The 17,467-nt window shown below is 33.2% G+C and overlaps 2 protein-coding genes across 3 annotated transcripts; both read left to right on the top strand.

Moving 5' to 3' along the window:
- Positions 1 to 204: 204 nt before the first annotated feature.
- LOC124821037 (Lojap-related protein) lies at positions 205 to 4,487 on the top strand. Of its 2 annotated transcripts, none has more exons than XM_088110309.1 (5): positions 205 to 509; positions 1,361 to 1,487; positions 2,904 to 3,042; positions 3,122 to 3,210; positions 3,890 to 4,487. In XM_088110309.1, exons 1-5 carry the CDS (start codon positions 267 to 269, stop codon positions 3,991 to 3,993), a joined length of 702 nt encoding a protein of 233 aa, XP_087966435.1. In that variant the 5' UTR covers positions 205 to 266; the 3' UTR covers positions 3,994 to 4,487. The 2 variants fall into 2 exon arrangements, with proteins under 2 accessions (XP_087966435.1, XP_087966434.1); XM_088110308.1 differs by having other exon boundaries at positions 211 to 509; positions 3,910 to 4,487.
- A 4,044-nt stretch (positions 4,488 to 8,531) lies between these two features.
- Positions 8,532 to 15,568, top strand: LOC148201401 (eukaryotic translation initiation factor 2 subunit gamma-like). The gene is made up of 9 exons (XM_088109319.1): positions 8,532 to 8,772; positions 9,558 to 9,721; positions 9,875 to 9,936; positions 11,859 to 11,971; positions 12,052 to 12,154; positions 13,854 to 14,081; positions 14,172 to 14,390; positions 14,616 to 14,876; positions 15,026 to 15,568. Exons 2-9 carry the CDS (start codon positions 9,616 to 9,618, stop codon positions 15,332 to 15,334), a joined length of 1,401 nt encoding a protein of 466 aa, XP_087965445.1. The 5' UTR covers positions 8,532 to 8,772; positions 9,558 to 9,615; the 3' UTR covers positions 15,335 to 15,568.
- The last annotated feature ends 1,899 nt before the right edge of the window (positions 15,569 to 17,467 follow it).

Below are 17,467 nucleotides of genomic sequence, written 5' to 3'. Positions count from 1 at the left end.
TTTCAAAAATTAAAATTATTTTTAACAAATTAAAATTAACAATTTTATAAGGTATATATATTTTTTACAAATTAGATTCATTTAAGTTTGTAAAAAAAAAACTCTTTTACAAATGTTTAAATAAGAGAAATGGAATCCATTGAAGTGTTTGTTTAATAATAATAATAATAATAAAATGAACGAAATTACAATAATATCGCGAACAGCCGTGCTCATTTCATTTCCCTATCTTTCTGTTTCCTAAATATCTCTTTTCGCAGCGACAAATGCTACCATCATCCACTGCCCTGTCTCTCGCCGGTGCCGGCATCGTGCTGACGGTGAATTTTTCCGGCGAACTGGTTCATCTCGAAGCCAAGTGTTCTCCCAGACCCAGAATGGTTTTCAGCCGTTGGTGCATAAAGGATCTTTCTTTACAGCAACACACCATCAATGGTTTCAAGTCCAAGAAGCGAAACACACTGTCGAGCTTCGCATTCGGTAGAAAAGCCGAAGACAGCTTTTTCTCGGTAAAATATAATCTTGCTCCTTGCAATTTTCGGTTTTTCTTTTTCTTTTTTAAAATTGTTGGTTAATTTAATTTAATATAGCTGAATAATATCATGTTTAAAGTCCAGCTACAGTTTGGATAACATTGTAGCACTTTATAAATCTTCTGGGTTGAGTTTGAATTTTGGGTTCCAAGAGAGTAAAAGACTTGGATACAAGTATCCTTCTGTTGTTTGAATTGGAGTTTTACGTTATTAACATATATTGATTACCAACCTTTATTATGATAATTATTGATGTGAAATTCCAATTTTGGTTGGAAAACATTATAAGTAGTTAAGGAACAACAAAGTTTTGTCTTCCAGAAGGTGAGGAATTGAAAATTTGAAAGCTTACTTTTATAAAATGTTGACTTAGGCATGCAATTACTTGCTTTAAATTTTCAATTACAAATTTAATTCCCCTATTTCACCCTCATTTTGGTGAAAAAGACTGCTTTTTGAGGAAAAAAGAGAGTATTAGTTTTCATATCCTTTATCTTCGTGACAACAAGTGAACCTTGTCATCTTCGCCACATTTCTTTTTCCAATCCCCTCGTTGTTCATCGCAATTTATTCTAGTCTTGAAAACAGTGTACCTTATGAACTCACTTGGATGTTAACTGCCAAAATGAGAATATAGGTCAATTCTCTTTTATAGGACTCTTTTACACATTTTATTTGTTTGGGTGCTGCATGGATTTAGAACATCAAATTTCAACTGGCATCCTTTCTAATGAGATTTAGATACTTCTGTAAACTTTGTCATGTTAAATTGCGGTTGATGATCAGCATTAAGGGGACGTAATTAACAAAAGTTGTGTACTTTGCAGGATGTAAATGAAGACACAGATGAAATGTATGAAGATTTGATTAATAACTATGGAAAAGTGGTATTTAGTAGAAAAGACAAAAAGCCTGCTAGCGCAGAGATTGATGATGATGCTGAAAGCCTGTCATGTAAGCTGGAAGGAAGTTTTGTCAAAGAATTTTTTTCCACCTTGTTTCAACCTTTTGGATTATATCAGGTTTCTTTAAGAAGATTCGTCTGTCAGATTATCTGAAGGATGATAAATTACATAAGAATCTTGTAAAGCAATTTAGTAATAACAATATTAAAAAAAGGCGAGTTAATTTCTATAGTTTTTAGGTAGGTATATCACTTAGAGATTTAAAAATATATATACAATTTTTAGAGCGATAGGAACTTGGTTATTGTGGTGTGCTTAAGTCACACATTGAGTAACATGGAATCTTTAGTGGAGTATTTAAGTGCTTTGTTCTTCCCCACTTGATGGCTAGCTTTTGAGGTTGAATTTCCAAGTGTTTATATCACAGCCAGTTGTTGGTGTGTCATAAAGGACTACAGCAAGGGTTCTGAACAACACGGAGTTAAATGAAGTGCCTAGAATGAAAGCCGTGAGACATTAGCTCTTATGGGTGGTGATCCTATGATAGGAACTTGGGTATTATAGATGTTTGATGAAGTATTGAAGGGCATTATTCTTTCTCCTTAATAGCCTAGACTTTTAGGGTGTGTTCCCCATGTACATGGATACGCATGCAGGTATAAAACATAAATTCTGGGAGAATAAAGTTGAAATAAATTAATGCAGAAGAAAATAAGGAATATTCTTGCTGCCGTGGGGCTGTAAAGGGAAGTGGATACCCATAAATACCCTGATCTTCCTTCACCTTTGTTGGGTGATTGGAGCCTCAGTTAAATAAATAACCTAAGCTCCTATGTTTTTACTGGACTCAGCCTGTCTGATATTTTGGTTAGCTTATCTATTTGTTGGTGAAAGATTTTTATCGATATGGTTGTTTAACTGATAAATGTAATTGTTTTCATGTGTGCTTGTGAACAAAATCATGCTACTTAACGTGCCTCCATGGCCACTCTCCACCATATGCCTGTTGTGCTTGGATTTGGCCAGGCTTTCAGTTCTGTGTCATTCTGACTTAATTGATGAGTAAGTAGATTCTGTTTGTAAGAATATTACTACATATGTGTGAACACAGTTAATCTCCATGTTTATTGTTATAACATAAAGAAATTGTAGCGGGACAATTATAATTTTATTAAGTACTTGAGTGAATCTTCTTTGTGTGTTTCTAAGTAGAAAATCCTCTCTGCTAACACCTAGTTTATAAATATGTCTTCTCAGTTGAGTGCATTGGTTTTTACTTTTCTGTTTAATTGTTCTGTACCATGGAATCTTTCTGTAAGATCATGTTAATTTCCCCTGAATACAAGTGTGTTCAACTGTTCGAAAAACTAGTTGAGTTACTTTCTGCTTATACAAAACTATTCAAGAGAGGAAGAAATATACCGATCCTCAAATACTGTCTAATTGCTAAGGGTCATATTTGTAGTTGCTGTGGAATTGGCTTCGGTTGCAAGTGAGGTTAAGGCAGCAGATATAAAGGTCTTGTTTGTGAAGCCACTTGTTTACTGGACCCGATTTTTTATCATAGCTACAGCATTTTCTCGTCCCCAGATTGATGCTATCGGGTAAGGGTTTTGTCACTGATATCTTTATATTGAGAAGGCAACTTTTGAGGATTTCATTTTTGTTGATATTGCATTTTAGGTCCAGGATGAGAGATCGAGCTGAGAAGAAATATGGAAAAATTCCAACAGGAGATACAAAGCCTAACTCATGGACCCTGTTGGACTTCGGTAAGTGATTTTAAATTATAATAGCATAACCTGCTAATAGAAATCTTGTTATCACTTAAGAACAAAGCTTTACATGCCATTGCCATCGTACTCCAACCTCCCTTCTAAAAGGTACCATGTAGTACTGCCACTCAAATTGATGCCATCTTACTAAAAAACATGTTTCTTAAGTTTTATATCTTAAATTTCTGCCCAGTTTCTTTTATAAAGAAAAGAAGAAAACTTTTAGAAAGGGAGGAACTGCATTTTCTTGAAGGATAAAATATCCACCTGAAAATTAACAAAGAACAGAGTCTGCTGCAGAGAGCAGGAGTACATCAATTCAGTAAAGCCCTTTAATTGTCTGCATTTACCCGAAGAAATCCCTTGAAGTTGGCCATTGCACTCCAACAAGATGTATAAAACATACACCTGCAAAGACAAAACTTGTTAAATACATTGTACTCTGACATGATGCAACACCATACCTCAGAAGATTCTACCCTCTTTGATCCCACCAGAGCCGTTTTAGCCAATCAACAAAAAATTGTGTCATCCAAAACGCCTATATAATTTTACAGATCAAGAGTGCACTTGGCCTATGCTTCTAGTTAATTAATGGAAACGGTTGCTTCACTGGTTCTAGATTAGGCTTGGTTTGGTAATCTTGTTGAGTACTGTGTGATCCTTGTGGCTCTAGTGATTGTTTATTGGTTACAGGTGATGTTGTTGTTCACATCTTCCTTCCCTCACAGAGAACTTTCTACAATTTGGAAGAGTTTTATGGTAATGCAACACCAGTAGAGCTTCCTTTTGAAAATCAACCACCATTTCTTAGTTGACAGCACCTTTTGTTTGCCGGCAATTGAAAAAATTCAAGATGATCAAGACATTTATAATGACCAGCTTTCAGAAGTCTATCGATCACTGCCAGCTTTGGTTTGTTTACATGAGTATGATGTAGGCCTTCCAATATGCTTATCAGCAGGAGAATTTGAGCTTTCCTTTAGCTGGGATGGGAGTGGAGAATCACTCAATGGGGAAGCGAAAAGGCACAATTTCATTGCATTCAGAAGTCTCTTTTTCTGACTTTACATTAGAGTGGTAATTCCTATTAAAAATCTTTAGCAAATGGGTATAGAGACAAATTGTTGAAGTCCGTCTTGAAATTCGATTTCCGTTAGTTTGAATTAGGTGGGTTTTGTGAAATCATGTATTCTTTTTCTTCCATATTTAAAACAAGAGAAAGAGGACAAGAAAATGATGATTCAAAGGAACCTTTTGCTCTCTTCTTTTCCTATTTGCTGTGGACTTAAAAGGTAAAAGGTTAAGTATTTTTCCGGATATTTTATAATGATCCCAATGTATATGGTCATTTGTGTGTGAAGGTTGGAAAACTGGTTAAGATTTTATTGTCTTTGCAAAATAATTAAGAGAACAAGTTTTGTTACTCTCTTTCTCTATTTCCACTCTACCCTATATTCACCATTCTCATGGATTTTAACTAACTTCAACTTAAGCTTTATGTAAAGTCTATCTTGGAAATTAATTAAAAATGAATTGATGAACTCAATTCTAACACTTGCTACACGGCAAATATAAATATAGTTATTTTCAAATAACAATTATAATATTAATTACTATATTTTATATTTTTAAGTTATTTTTGAATTAACTAAGTGACGTTGTAAATATTACGCAAAACTACAGATATTAAGTATTATTGTTTTAATAATAAAGACATTTAATATTGCATTTGTTATAAATTGATATAATATATGGTTATATGTATATTATCATTTGAATAAATGTTATTGAAAGTATAAATTGAAATATCTTATATACTTGTTAAGACAAGATTATTTAAATACTATGTGTTAAAATAAGATCGTCTAAGTATATCTAGTTTTGAAGTTTAACAAAGTGTCTAAACGAAAAAAGGTTAAACAACGTGAGGCGTCTAGAATATTAAATACAAAGCCCTAAAATTTATATATTAAAAATAACATAAACCCTATAAGTTACTCAAATAGACAACGCTTAAACGATAATACACGTATAATGCCTAAACGGTTAGGATCGTCTAACGCTCTATTGCATGTATGTTATATTACTCTTTTTTCTGTGCAGATCATATCAATATGGTACTTTATTTAAAAAGCATGAATTCTTGTCCTCATGTGTTGTTATTGTTTTTGGTTAGCTTGTGTTGGTCGAGAGGTTGTTATGATTGTCATGCTTAATTATCTATGTAAGAATGTAAGACAAGTTCATTATGGTGTCTTCTTGATGTACCTACTAAATTCGAGGAAATCTCTTTTGCCTGTGTGAGGCAATGGAAGAGGATGTGTTTGAGTGCTACACCATCTCGCATGTGCGAGACAATTGGGAGGGAAAGGATGTTTTGTCCTTCGGTTCTGGCTCGTTGCTGAGTATAGTATCTGGTATGAGATGCACCGAAGTTGTTACTCATAAGTTCTTACAGAAGACAAGTCCTTGTTGTGATGACAGGATGATTCAAACCACCTTGTGTTTGGTGAACTGATTTGTACGGTAGGATACGAAATTTAGACAACATGCTAAAATTATTGTTGTGATGACCATGTTTGAATAATTCATTTATGACACTAATATAATGATTAATGCTTTGTTTTGAGTTTTTTTTATTGGTTAATAGTTTTCGACTTAGCTTACTCCTATTAGGTGATAATACAAACTAATAAGGTATAAAGTGGCGAGAGGACAAAAAGAACCCGATGATTTTATTTATTTTTACTTTTGAATAAAATTTGAAGACAATGTAATTTAACTTGCATATTTTATTTGAAGACTATTTGTTATATTGTTTGTCTACACAAAAGAATAATAAAATTTTAATTCTTTCCATCTCAGCGGTGAGTTTTAAACATGTTAATAGCTTTATAACTGTTTGTGATGTTACAATATCTCTTTTAAACTCCAGCGTTTTCTTTCTTTTTCTTTTTTTTGCAAGAGTGAGAGTAGAGTACATTTACTAATAATGGGGTAACTGGAAGCAAAAGTATATCACTATATACAATCGATCCAGTATTTTCATCCTCTAGGAAGTGATTAGATTGATTTTTAGCTATACCTCATGAGTGTTTCATCCTACACCTCCAAGATCTCATCCCGCACCTCCAAAAATTCCACTTTTAACCTTCTGACATCTCATCATTATCCTACACCTTTAATTTTATAGAAAATTTATTTTTAATTTTAATAAATATATTTTTATTTTCTTCTTTTCCTTGTTAAAAAGACTCTGTATCACCTTAATAATAATTAAATTTAAAATTTAAATATTATTTAATATAATTTTATATTTTAATAATTATTAAAATATAATTTATGTTATAATAATAATTATATTAAAAATAAAATAATAAAATAATAAAAAATAAAAATAATAACAAAAAACTAAATTATATTAAATAAAATATTTAATATACTTAAATATATTAAAATATTAAATTAAATTAAATAATTATTAAAATTTAAATAATAAACAAAGTTTTAAAACAGTTATTTATCAAATAACAAATAAAATTATATTAAATAAAATATTTAAATATACTAAATTATATTAAAATATTAAATTAAATTAAATAATTATTAAAATTTATATATAAAATAAAATTTTAAAAACCCTTCTTTATCGGATATGATATCCGATTTATAACTCATCGGATATCGATATCCGATTAACAAATTTTCAAAATTTTGTTTTTTTTAAATTTTAATAATTATTAAATTTAATTTAATATTTTAATATAATTTAATATATTTAAATATATTAAATATGATTTTAAATATTATTTTTATTTTTATTTTTATTTTTATTTTAGTTATTATTTTTCAATTTTCTTAATAAAACTATTTTAAAAATATAAATTATATTTATTAATTATTAAAATATAAAAATATAATAAGTACATATTACAATTTTTATTTAAGTTTAATATTTATTAAATTTTAAATAAAAAGAAAAGTATTAACATATTTTATAGATTTTAATATATAAATAAGCTTTTTAAAATTTTCATTTTTATTTAAAATTTAATAATTATTTAATTTATTTTAATATTTTATTATAATTTAATATATTTGAATATGTTAAATCAAATTTATTTTTATTATTATTTATTATTATTATTATTATTATTATTATTATTATTTTTATTAATTTATTTTTATGTTTTTAATATAATTATTATTATAATATAAATTATATTTTAATAATTATTAAAATAAAAAATTATTTTAAATAATATTTAAATTTTAAAATAAATTAAATTAAATTATTATTAAGGTAGTGAAGATTTTTTTAATAAAAAAGAAAAGAAAATGAAAAAATATTTATTAGAGTTAAAAATAAAGTTTTGAAAAAGTTGGAGGTGCAGGATGATGATGAGATGTCAAAAGGTTAAAAGTGAAATTTTTGAAGGTGCAGGATGAGATCTTGGAAGTGTAGGATGAAACACTCATACCTCATAGTTGCTACCTGCACGACATAGTAAAGAAGGCCGAAAGATCAAAAGATCCAAGTTCTAAATATTCTAAAGGTTTAATTGCTTCCTTTGTCCCCAGTTTGGTTGAATTGTGTCAAATTCATCCTCATTTTTAAAAATGTTTCATTGTCATCCTCACGTGGTGTAAAAGTTTCATTGTCGTCCTCAGGTGGTGTAAAAATGTCAATTGAATCCAAACATAGAAAAAATTTGTGTCAAAGTAGTCATTTTTCCTATATATCTGTGTCTTCCTTTCATACAATCAAGTACAGATATTCATTTTACCTTATCCAATTTAAGGCTTTTCATAGCTCTAGAGAAGTGACATATGAAAGGAAGACACAGAGATATAGGAAAAATGACTACTTTGACACAAATTTTTTCTATGTTTGGATTCAATTGACACTTTTATACCACGTGAGGACGACAATGAAACTTTTTTAAAAATGAGGATGAATTTGACACAATTCAACCAAACTGGGGACAAAGGAAGCAATTAAACATATTCTAAATAGGCTTTTGCTTCCTGCATTCATATATTCGCTACCTACACCTCTTTCGTAAAATCAAAAGACCAAAATACCCTCGTAATATAATTTTACGTTGACTCCTCCCTTGTAGGTTTGCAAGACGCTGCCCACTGTGCACCACGACGCACTGCTGCCTCTGCATTGTCAAAGCACTGTCGTCGTGTAGTTAGCAATTGTGGGGGTGTAAGAAGCAAAAATTCTAATTGTACATTAAGTTATGGCTCATATTAAAAAAGCCCACAATCATTTCTAATCCCAAGGCCAATTGGTTCACATATCCTTGAGCGCCAAGGAAAACCTAGTCACTCTCGTCGAGCTCGAATCATAAATTCCAAGTGTTGTCGGAGCTTCCATTTTCGGAGAACTGCAAACAGAAAATTCGCGAGCTGAGAGAATCGCAACCAGAGAGCACGACGTGCCACCACGCAGCGAAACGACGAGGAGTTTGGGGTTACCGGAGAAGAGAACGACACGTGGCGAATAGAGACCAGAACAGCGAGTTGTAGGAGAAGAACGAAATTGCGGTGAGCTTTTTTATTTCCGCACAAGAAACGACAATCAATGGCGTTCTTTTTGGGCTAAAAAGAAAACCCCTATGGACTCTCCAACTCGATTGCAAGCTCGGGAGTTTCGTCGAGCTCACCGAGTTCACAGCGAGCCTACCAATCCTGCTCCAAAAATGAGTTTGCTTCTGAGTGAACTCGGATAATGGGTGTGGGAACGTAAACTAAACTCGAACGACACGCGAATTTGATAATCATGATGGTGATCAACTATGTTGTTGGGCAATGTGTTAATTGCTTTTGGAAATTGAAATTATGCAAAAGGAAAATTATATCGATTGTCTTCTTTGAAAAGACTTAAAGTATTTTTTAAGTAATTCATCTTTACTCATTCCCAATTCGGCAATCTACTCAAGTTTCTTGCAAAAAAGAATGTGTGAAAAAAGGCTGTGCTTGTTGGGCTTTGGTGCCTGACTGAAGGTTGAACAATATATTCATAAATGCTACAAATCTAAAGGGTTTTCTGTGCACCATTTTTATATGTTAGAAAATTATACCCAAAAGCGTTGAACAATATTATTTAGGACACACTTGTAGTATTTAATTTTATTTATTAGAAAATAATAAATCTGCGTGAAGTATACATATTTTATCCCTCACCGGTGAGGGGTTGTGGTAGGATAAGACAATAGAGGATTATATTCTGCCCAATGTTATTACATTACATTCATGTACATTTCAAGGTGTACAAACATGATAGATTCTGATGCAGGTTTTTTGTTGTCCCGTGTTATATATACATGCAGATAGTTTAGTTGTCAAGTCACAAAACAGTTTCGCCACTTAAGATCGAAATCTGCCAAAATGTCGCGGAAGGGTTTGATGGAGCAAGACCTGAGTAAGTTGGATGTGACAAAGTTGCATCCACTTTCTCCCGAAGTCATATCTCGGCAAGCTACTATTAATATTGGTAATGTTTTCGCACGTTTTTGTGATTTAGCGCATATAATGTAATTAAAATGTACTGATGCCTCATGAAAATTAAACTGTACAACATAAGTTGTGTAAGCTTCTCTTCTATCTGTGACGGTTGATATTGATGTATAGAATTGCATCCTGACAGGCACTATTGGTCATGTGGCACATGGCAAGTCAACAGTTGTGAAAGCAATATCAGGTGTCCAGGTATTCCTTTGTCTTGGAATGTTTCTCTTTCTTACAACGTGATTTAGGTTTAATTGAACACTGCAAACCGGTTTATAAAGTGAGTATTGCCGGATTTATATATGTTGAAATGCAATGTTTCTTTATTACTGTTGTTTATGTATGGGGGAACCCATCAAGTTAGGGTTTTAGGAAGTACCTTTGTATTTTGCTCCTTTGTACTCTAAATATAACAGTAAATTGTAAGAATGTAGTAAGAAAAATACATTGTTTTACTTAATTCAAAATTTTCAACTTGGTATCAAGAGCCAAAATTATTTCATCTTCACTGGTTGTCATGGGCACCGTTAGCTGTTGTTGTCTGTTGTTGCCTCTGGTGTTTGCCATTGCCTTCACTGTTTGTCATCGCATCTTCTCCGACAAAGTCAAGGTTAGGTGAGCCTTGAGAAGCACACCATGTGCTTTTGTTTTGTGGTCAGCTTCAAGTGCGTGTTTGTCATGCGTTGCCTTCCCGATGCTGGAATCACACCACGTTGCTGCTGTTTGTCTGGCTAGAGCCTCCTAAACGTGTTGTTGTCCTTGTCCTTCTGTTTTGTTGGTCGTGGCTTACACATGGAATGGCTTCTCCTATTGGAATGACTTCTTCTCTATATGCTATACTCCTACTATCACCACTACAAAGCTCAATTGGAAAAATTACTTATCTTGCTTCGCTTTTGTAGAGTTATGGTTTCTTGGTCAAGGATACCATAATCATCTTGAACAAGATGTTTGTACACTTCCAGGTGAAGAAAAACCTTAGTGGTAGAAATTGGATTTTCGGTTATGTGTCGTTTTATGACAATATGTTGAGCAAGAGATCTTAGAAATTTTGAGATCTTATAAGACATGCTTCTCATTTTTGGAAAATGGCACAAGACATTTTTGCTAATGACGAACAATGTCTCTTTCAGGCAACTCTAAGAGTAGCCGCACTCAAGCAAATCAATCATGGTATGGTTTCTCATATAAGAAAGGCTCGAGTTGTAGTAGAAGAATTAAAGAATTTCTTTGTGGCTGATTCATTAGAAGATGTTAACAAAAAACTCCATAAGTTATTGAAATTTCGTCAATGGATAGCTTATTTACTAGACTTCTTTAGGTGCCTACATCGGTAAAATATGAGAATTCAATTGATATTATTGAAACATCATTAATGGTAGCACCACGAGGAAAAGGAGGTAGGAGCAATTGAGGAGGATGTGGTGGTCGAAATGGGCGTCCTTAATGCTCATATTGTAAGAGAGTGGCCCATGCCTAAGAAAAATGTTATTCCTTGATAGATTTCTTGATAGATTCCTTGATAGATTTCTTGACAGATCATTTAGTATTTTATGGTCACTCTTCTTGATAGATTTCTTAGAACAATTATTCTTGAAGACTTACATTATTTAGGGTCACTCACTACATAAAGAGTGAAATTGACTTAAAAAGGTGAAAAATTGCTGACAACCCCCCTACCCCCCCTCACACACACACACACACACATACATATTTATTGTATTTTTATGAGACCTAGGTTTGTCCAATGCACTTCTTTTGTTGTGGAGTGGAGGTTTGAGAAGAGTATGTACTCGTCATCTTATATGGTTATCGCTGGTGACTTTTATTTAGTCAGCCTGAGTATGTGGGTACATGCAGCTTGTAAAACCTGGCTAGTGGGTTTCTTTCAATATCTATAGTTTATTATGGATAATTCTATTTGTATTTGAAAACCTGAATTGGGTTCTCTTGATTGGAAGCTGTTATCTCTTTCTGGAGGCTTTATGGGGTTGTTTGCTTTTTTCTGTTCTGTTTTAAAAAGCAGGATTACACATAAAGATGCCATGTTTTATTATTAACACTTACCTTTTATCTTTAGATATTTAAACTATTGACCTATTGTTTCCATGAATGTTGTGCAGACTGTGCGTTTCAAAAATGAATTGGAGCGTAACATCACAATCAAGCTTGGCTATGCAAATGCAAAAATATACAAGTGTGAAGATGAACAGTGTCCAAGGCCTATGTGCTACAAGTGGGTGCTTATTTTTCCATTAGCCATTATGATATCTGGTTATTTTAACTTTTGGTGGACTGATTAATTGTTTCTTACAGGGCTTATGGAAGTGGGAAAGAAGATGGTCCTATGTGTGATGTGCCGGGGTTTGAAAACAGCAAGATGAAATTGCTGAGACACGTTTCATTTGTGGATTGTCCGGTAAAGTTCTGGACTCACATTATTATTTAGGACTGCATAATGCTTATTTTTCATTAGATTTTATTTTAGCTATAATATTGGATATACCTGCACATTTGGTAAGATATAATATTGAGACATTTTACTTGTATACATCATCTCTCCTTAGCATATTTTCTGTCCTTAAATAAAAGGAATATATGAGATATCGTTTGTGTATGCGCATGATGTATGAATATACACACAAAATGAAAAATTCTTAGGTGCTCTTAATGAGCAATAGAGATCTCTTGCTCGTATTTGTATTCCCCCATCTTAGTTAGTCATTACTGTATGTAGTTACTCTAGTACTGCTATAAAAGTGGTATAGTACACGTTCAATCTTACATAATAAGATAAATGTAATGCTCAAGGAGCATAATAGTTACTGGTTCAGAATATTGAAAATTTGTGTTTAATGAAGAAATATGAATGTGGCCACAAGAAGGGGATATTTTGGTATGACTCATCTGTTAGATATATTATATCTTTATCTTTTATCTTTTATCTTTTAGTTAGTTTGTTATTATTTCTTATTTGTATTTTGTGCTTAGCCCATATTTCTTCTATTATAAATAGAGAACCCTATGTGTGTATTTAACACAAGGGAGATTAATCCCATATATAATTTTCACTATATTCAATATGGTATCAGAGCTTAAGGTTCTCTTTTGAGGAAAAAGTTTCTGGTGTCTCTGCCACTACATCCGCCACTGCCGGCGGCGGCGCCATCTACTGCTGTCGGCGATGCCATCTACTGCTGTCGGCGGTGCCATCTACTGCTGTTGGCGGTGCCATCGTTTACCGCTGTCACTACCGGAGTTCTAGTTTCGACTGATGATCACATTGTTTTCATCGTCTCGGCCAGGCGACTACCATGCCTTTAACGACGCCTTCATCGGAGTTCCTTTTAAAGTTATGGACTCCCTTTTTCGTCGTGCATTGTGGCATGTTTGGTAGTTGTTTAGAGGATCGAGGTTGCTCTTTTTCCTTTTTCAGGTGTCTTGACCGGAGAATTTTGGATTTTTTATGGTTTCTCTCTCTTATTCATTCACGGCTTCTTCCGCCGGTGTATCTTCTGACCTCATTTTTTGTCACCATTGTTTTTGACCCGTCTATATATCATCAAAGAAAAATGACAACTTGTTATTAGAAGTAGTGCTTATGAGAATAGATCATGTTGCATTCTTTTGTTTAGCCATGTGAAAAGAGGTATGGGGAGACCAAGGGCATTAATTAAAGAATCTCATGGTGATTAGTATCCTTGAGAAATTTGGTTTCTAACCGAGTCCAACGACATAGTGTGATCTATGTGACTGATCTTACTTAGTGGGACACAACTAATGCTGTTATTTGTTGATAGAAAACTGTTGTATTGGTGGCATTCAAGATTTCTGGTTTGTTCCCTTTCTGAATTATGTTTCAAATCTAAATATATCCCTTGCTATTAAGGTTTCATTATCTTATCCAATATTACCTTAATCTGCCCACTAACCTAGTAACTAAAGGTGCTGCAAAGAGCACCTAATATTTCGTCATATATTTTTTTTGCTTTTACTTTTGGGTATCTATAAGCAATGTAAGGACAGGTCTCCAATCAAATGGCTAAATCATTTAATATATATTTTAGTTTGTTTTTACATGTATGTGACATTTGTTTTTACTTTACCAATTTCCGTAGGGACATGATATTCTCATGGCTACTATGCTTAATGGAGCAGCAATCATGGATGGAGCTTTATTACTCATAGCTGCTAATGAAAGCTGCCCACAACCACAAACCTCTGAGCACTTAGCTGCTGTGGAAATTATGCGTCTACAGCATATAATAATCCTTCAGAACAAGGTTGACTTGATTCAAGAAAATGTGGCAATCAATCAGCATGAAGCAATTTCAAAATTTATACAGGTGAGTTTTCTTTAAATAGATTTCTTTTACACAAGTGAATTCCTTTTCAATAGCCTACATGAAAGTTTCCCCCTTTTTGTGACTTGCCAGGGAACTGTTGCCGATGGTGCACCAGTAGTACCCATTTCAGCACAGTTAAAGTATAATATTGATGTTGTGTGCGAGTATATTGTGAAGAAGATTCCAATCCCTGAGAGGAACTTTGTTTCTCCACCTAACATGATTGTAATCCGATCATTTGATGTCAATAAACCTGGTTTTGAGGTTGATGAAATAAAAGGAGGTGTAGCTGGTGGAAGCATTCTGAGGGTAAGTCTTATGGTCAATTTCCTATATGTCATGCTTGATTTGCGCTGTTGTCTTGAATTGCAGTTATTAAGTCAGTAATGATGTCTGGAATGCATAATTTATATAATTTTTGATACTTGCTATTTTTATTCCGAAATCAAAGAATGAAATAAACCTTGTCTGGTATTTATGTAACGTGGCTTAAAAGACTAAGGTCAGACTCACCCGACAAATTTTTCCTTACAGGGTGTTTTGAAGGTGAATCAATTCATTGAAGTTCGACCTGGGATTGTTGTTAAAGATGAGAGTGGAAATATCCGATGCACACCAATATACTCAAGAATAGTTTCATTGTATGCCGAACAAAATGAGCTTCAATTTGCTGTACCTGGAGGCCTAATTGGTGTTGGGACAACAATGGATCCCACACTGACACGTGCCGATAGGTTGGTGGGTCAAGTTCTAGGAGAGGTTGGATCACTACCTGAGGTTTTTGTTGAATTGGAGGCAAGTTATTCTTAATTATCCATTTGTGCTTGCTGCCAGTAATGAGTTATCAATCAAGTATGATTTTTGCAATTGAAAAGATGAGATAAGATAGAGATGTTTGTAACACCTTTATTTCTTCTGAACCTTATTCTGTATTGATCGTGCAGGTAAACTTTTTCCTGCTTAGACGGCTTCTTGGGGTCCGAACAAAAGGGTCAGAGAGACAAGGGAAGGTATCGAAGCTGGCGAAGGGAGAGATGCTAATGTTGAACATAGGATCAATGTCAACGGGGGCTAGAGTAATTGCTGTGAGAAATGACTTGGCAAAGTTGCAACTTACATCCCCTGTCTGCACTAGCAAGGGTGAGAAGATAGCACTTAGTCGACGTGTTGAGAAGCATTGGCGTCTTATTGGATGGGGCCAAATCCAAGCAGGAATCACCCTTGACGTCCCTCCTGCCCCCCATTTCAGTTGAACGCAGACAAGGCACACCACAGAAAACAACTGCAGCAGCTTTAAAAACCCTACAACAATTTAGATATGTGGGAAGGGAGACAATTGTTAGGAACAATTTTTGTGAGGTGGCGAAGAAAACATTTTGATTGTTCTGTATTTTAGTTTTCACATCGTTGTTGTTTTATTTTTCCGATGTACCTATTATTGAAGTTCAATATAAGTTGTTGGTCCTCCAGCACGTATATCGAAGCAATCAATTGCTTATTATTGGTGCATAGGTCTCTGAAGGTGTACGGATGCAATTCCTTTCCTCTAGACCTAGCCTTAACACGGACATACCGGGATCTTTAGTTTGTTATAACAAGCAATCAATTGCTTATTATACGTGAGTAGATTATGTTGCGGATATTCCATAAACATTATAGACATGAGAAATATTTAAGGTTTTTTTTAAGTGTTTTTTTTGTTTATAGTGTTGGATCAATGTAAATGGATTCATTTTTATTTCTTTGGTCATTTCAATTAATCTTGAATGATGCAATATTGGTCATTTCGCATGTTTAAATACTGAGGCTTTTGAAAAAAATAAATTTTTGCGTTAAAAGAAAATTTTGAAATGTTTGATTTTTATAATAACTCATGACACTTTGAATTTGTGCGTTACAACAAGGCCTAGTTATACAATCTCATGTTATAATTCCATTGTTCACATCATGACAAGAAATCATTTCTGGTAATGTGTCTCAAAGAACTTCGTATTAACGGTGACAAAAAATTAATAAACATTCATAAATGAACTTTATAACATAAAGAATGTAGGATAACATATCAACATACCAGAATCTATGGGTGATCTACGACCAACAAGCATGTTATCTGGATTATGTCGTCGGAGTCGATGAGCATGACTAGTTTGGTCTTGGTCGGCAGTAGTAATAACGTATGAATGAGATATTCTTCTGAACCATTATAGGTACCTCCCAGCAAAATCATATAGAGATCGGTCTTACATGCCTTATAACGTCCACGCCCAAAAGCTCCATAATAGTCGACTAAGCTTCTTCAAGTTTTAACTCCTCGATATAACAAAATTGTCCTATTATAAGGAGGTGTAATAGCGATGATAAGTCATCCAGTATCACGGACATCTCACCCACACCAGAAGATGGAAAATGTTTGTCTCAAAATGTCATCTCTCAACAAACGCCAATAACAAACTTTTGTCAGCATAGTCGTACAAAATATTAGAGGAAGACATTAAACAAGAATTCAACAGAAAAATTGTTGAATCTCCTTGTGACATGATCTAAATTTATTTAATTTTTACAATGGAAGATGAACTTGATATTTTCTCTATCATACACAACAACCATTAACATAAAATTTATTGAAATTTTTTTCATAAAATAATAAATACTCATCAAAAATTAAAAAACACTATAAATTAATAAAATTATATAATTATAAAATCTTATTAAATCATTAAAAAAGATACTAAAATATAATTTAAAAAATTACGCAATAAACGAATTTCAAAATCTGTAAATTTATCGAAGTAGAAGATTTCGAAATCCAACAAGACTTTCAACTCATATCTATTTTGGCCTTCAACATATTTCGAGTTTCGCTAATGACTTTAATGGTTCATGAAATCCATTTAACATTTCAAAACTGGTTTAGCAACACATCTCATTTTAAACATAATACAAAAATATAATACAACGCAACAAACAATCTCAAATATATTTAAAGAAACACAAAAATCGAACATGTGGTGTGCTGTAATGAAGGAGGAAACGGGAGTGCTTAGAGGAAAGGAAAATAAAGGGATGAAGTCCACAGCATCTATGCAGAGGGATAGCATCTATGTAGAAAGGGACGAAGAACAAAAAAAGAAGAGAATGAACGAAATAAGATGAAGAGGAAAGGCAAGAAGATGGGAGAAATGGTAATAAAATGGTCAACAGTCAAATGGTAATAAAACATTTACTTTTCAATTAAAAAAAATTCACCCAAGGTCACTTTTGCCATTTTCTAAAAAGTTGGAGGTGAGGGAAAAATGGTTCAAGGTGCAGGGATAAGCTCTCCAAAACAAATATGTTGGTGATATTTTGCCATGTAGGACTTTTTTTTTCCTTTTATGCATGATGTA

This window comes from Vigna umbellata, chromosome 3 (genome assembly GCF_029865625.1).
Source record: "Vigna umbellata cultivar VRB3 chromosome 3, Vumbellata_1.0, whole genome shotgun sequence".
NCBI lineage: Eukaryota > Viridiplantae > Streptophyta > Magnoliopsida > Fabales > Fabaceae > Vigna > Vigna umbellata.
This window is presented reverse-complemented; position numbering and strand designations above follow the sequence as displayed.

Bases quoted from the DNA above. Each gene is read 5' to 3' on its own strand.
- LOC124821037 (XM_088110308.1), top strand. From the start codon at position 267: ATGCTACCATCATCCACTGCCCTGTCTCTCGCCGGTGCCGGCATCGTG. The intron at 1,488-2,903 runs GTAAGCTGGAAG...TCATATTTGTAG, and splicing joins TGATGCTGAAAGCCTGTCAT to TTGCTGTGGAATTGGCTTCG. The intron at 3,043-3,121 runs GTAAGGGTTTTG...ATTGCATTTTAG, and splicing joins CCCCAGATTGATGCTATCGG to GTCCAGGATGAGAGATCGAG.
- LOC148201401 (XM_088109319.1), top strand. From the start codon at position 9,616: ATGTCGCGGAAGGGTTTGATGGAGCAAGACCTGAGTAAGTTGGATGTG. The intron at 11,972-12,051 runs GTGGGTGCTTAT...TGTTTCTTACAG, and splicing joins CCAAGGCCTATGTGCTACAA to GGCTTATGGAAGTGGGAAAG. The intron at 14,391-14,615 runs GTAAGTCTTATG...TTTTCCTTACAG, and splicing joins CTGGTGGAAGCATTCTGAGG to GGTGTTTTGAAGGTGAATCA.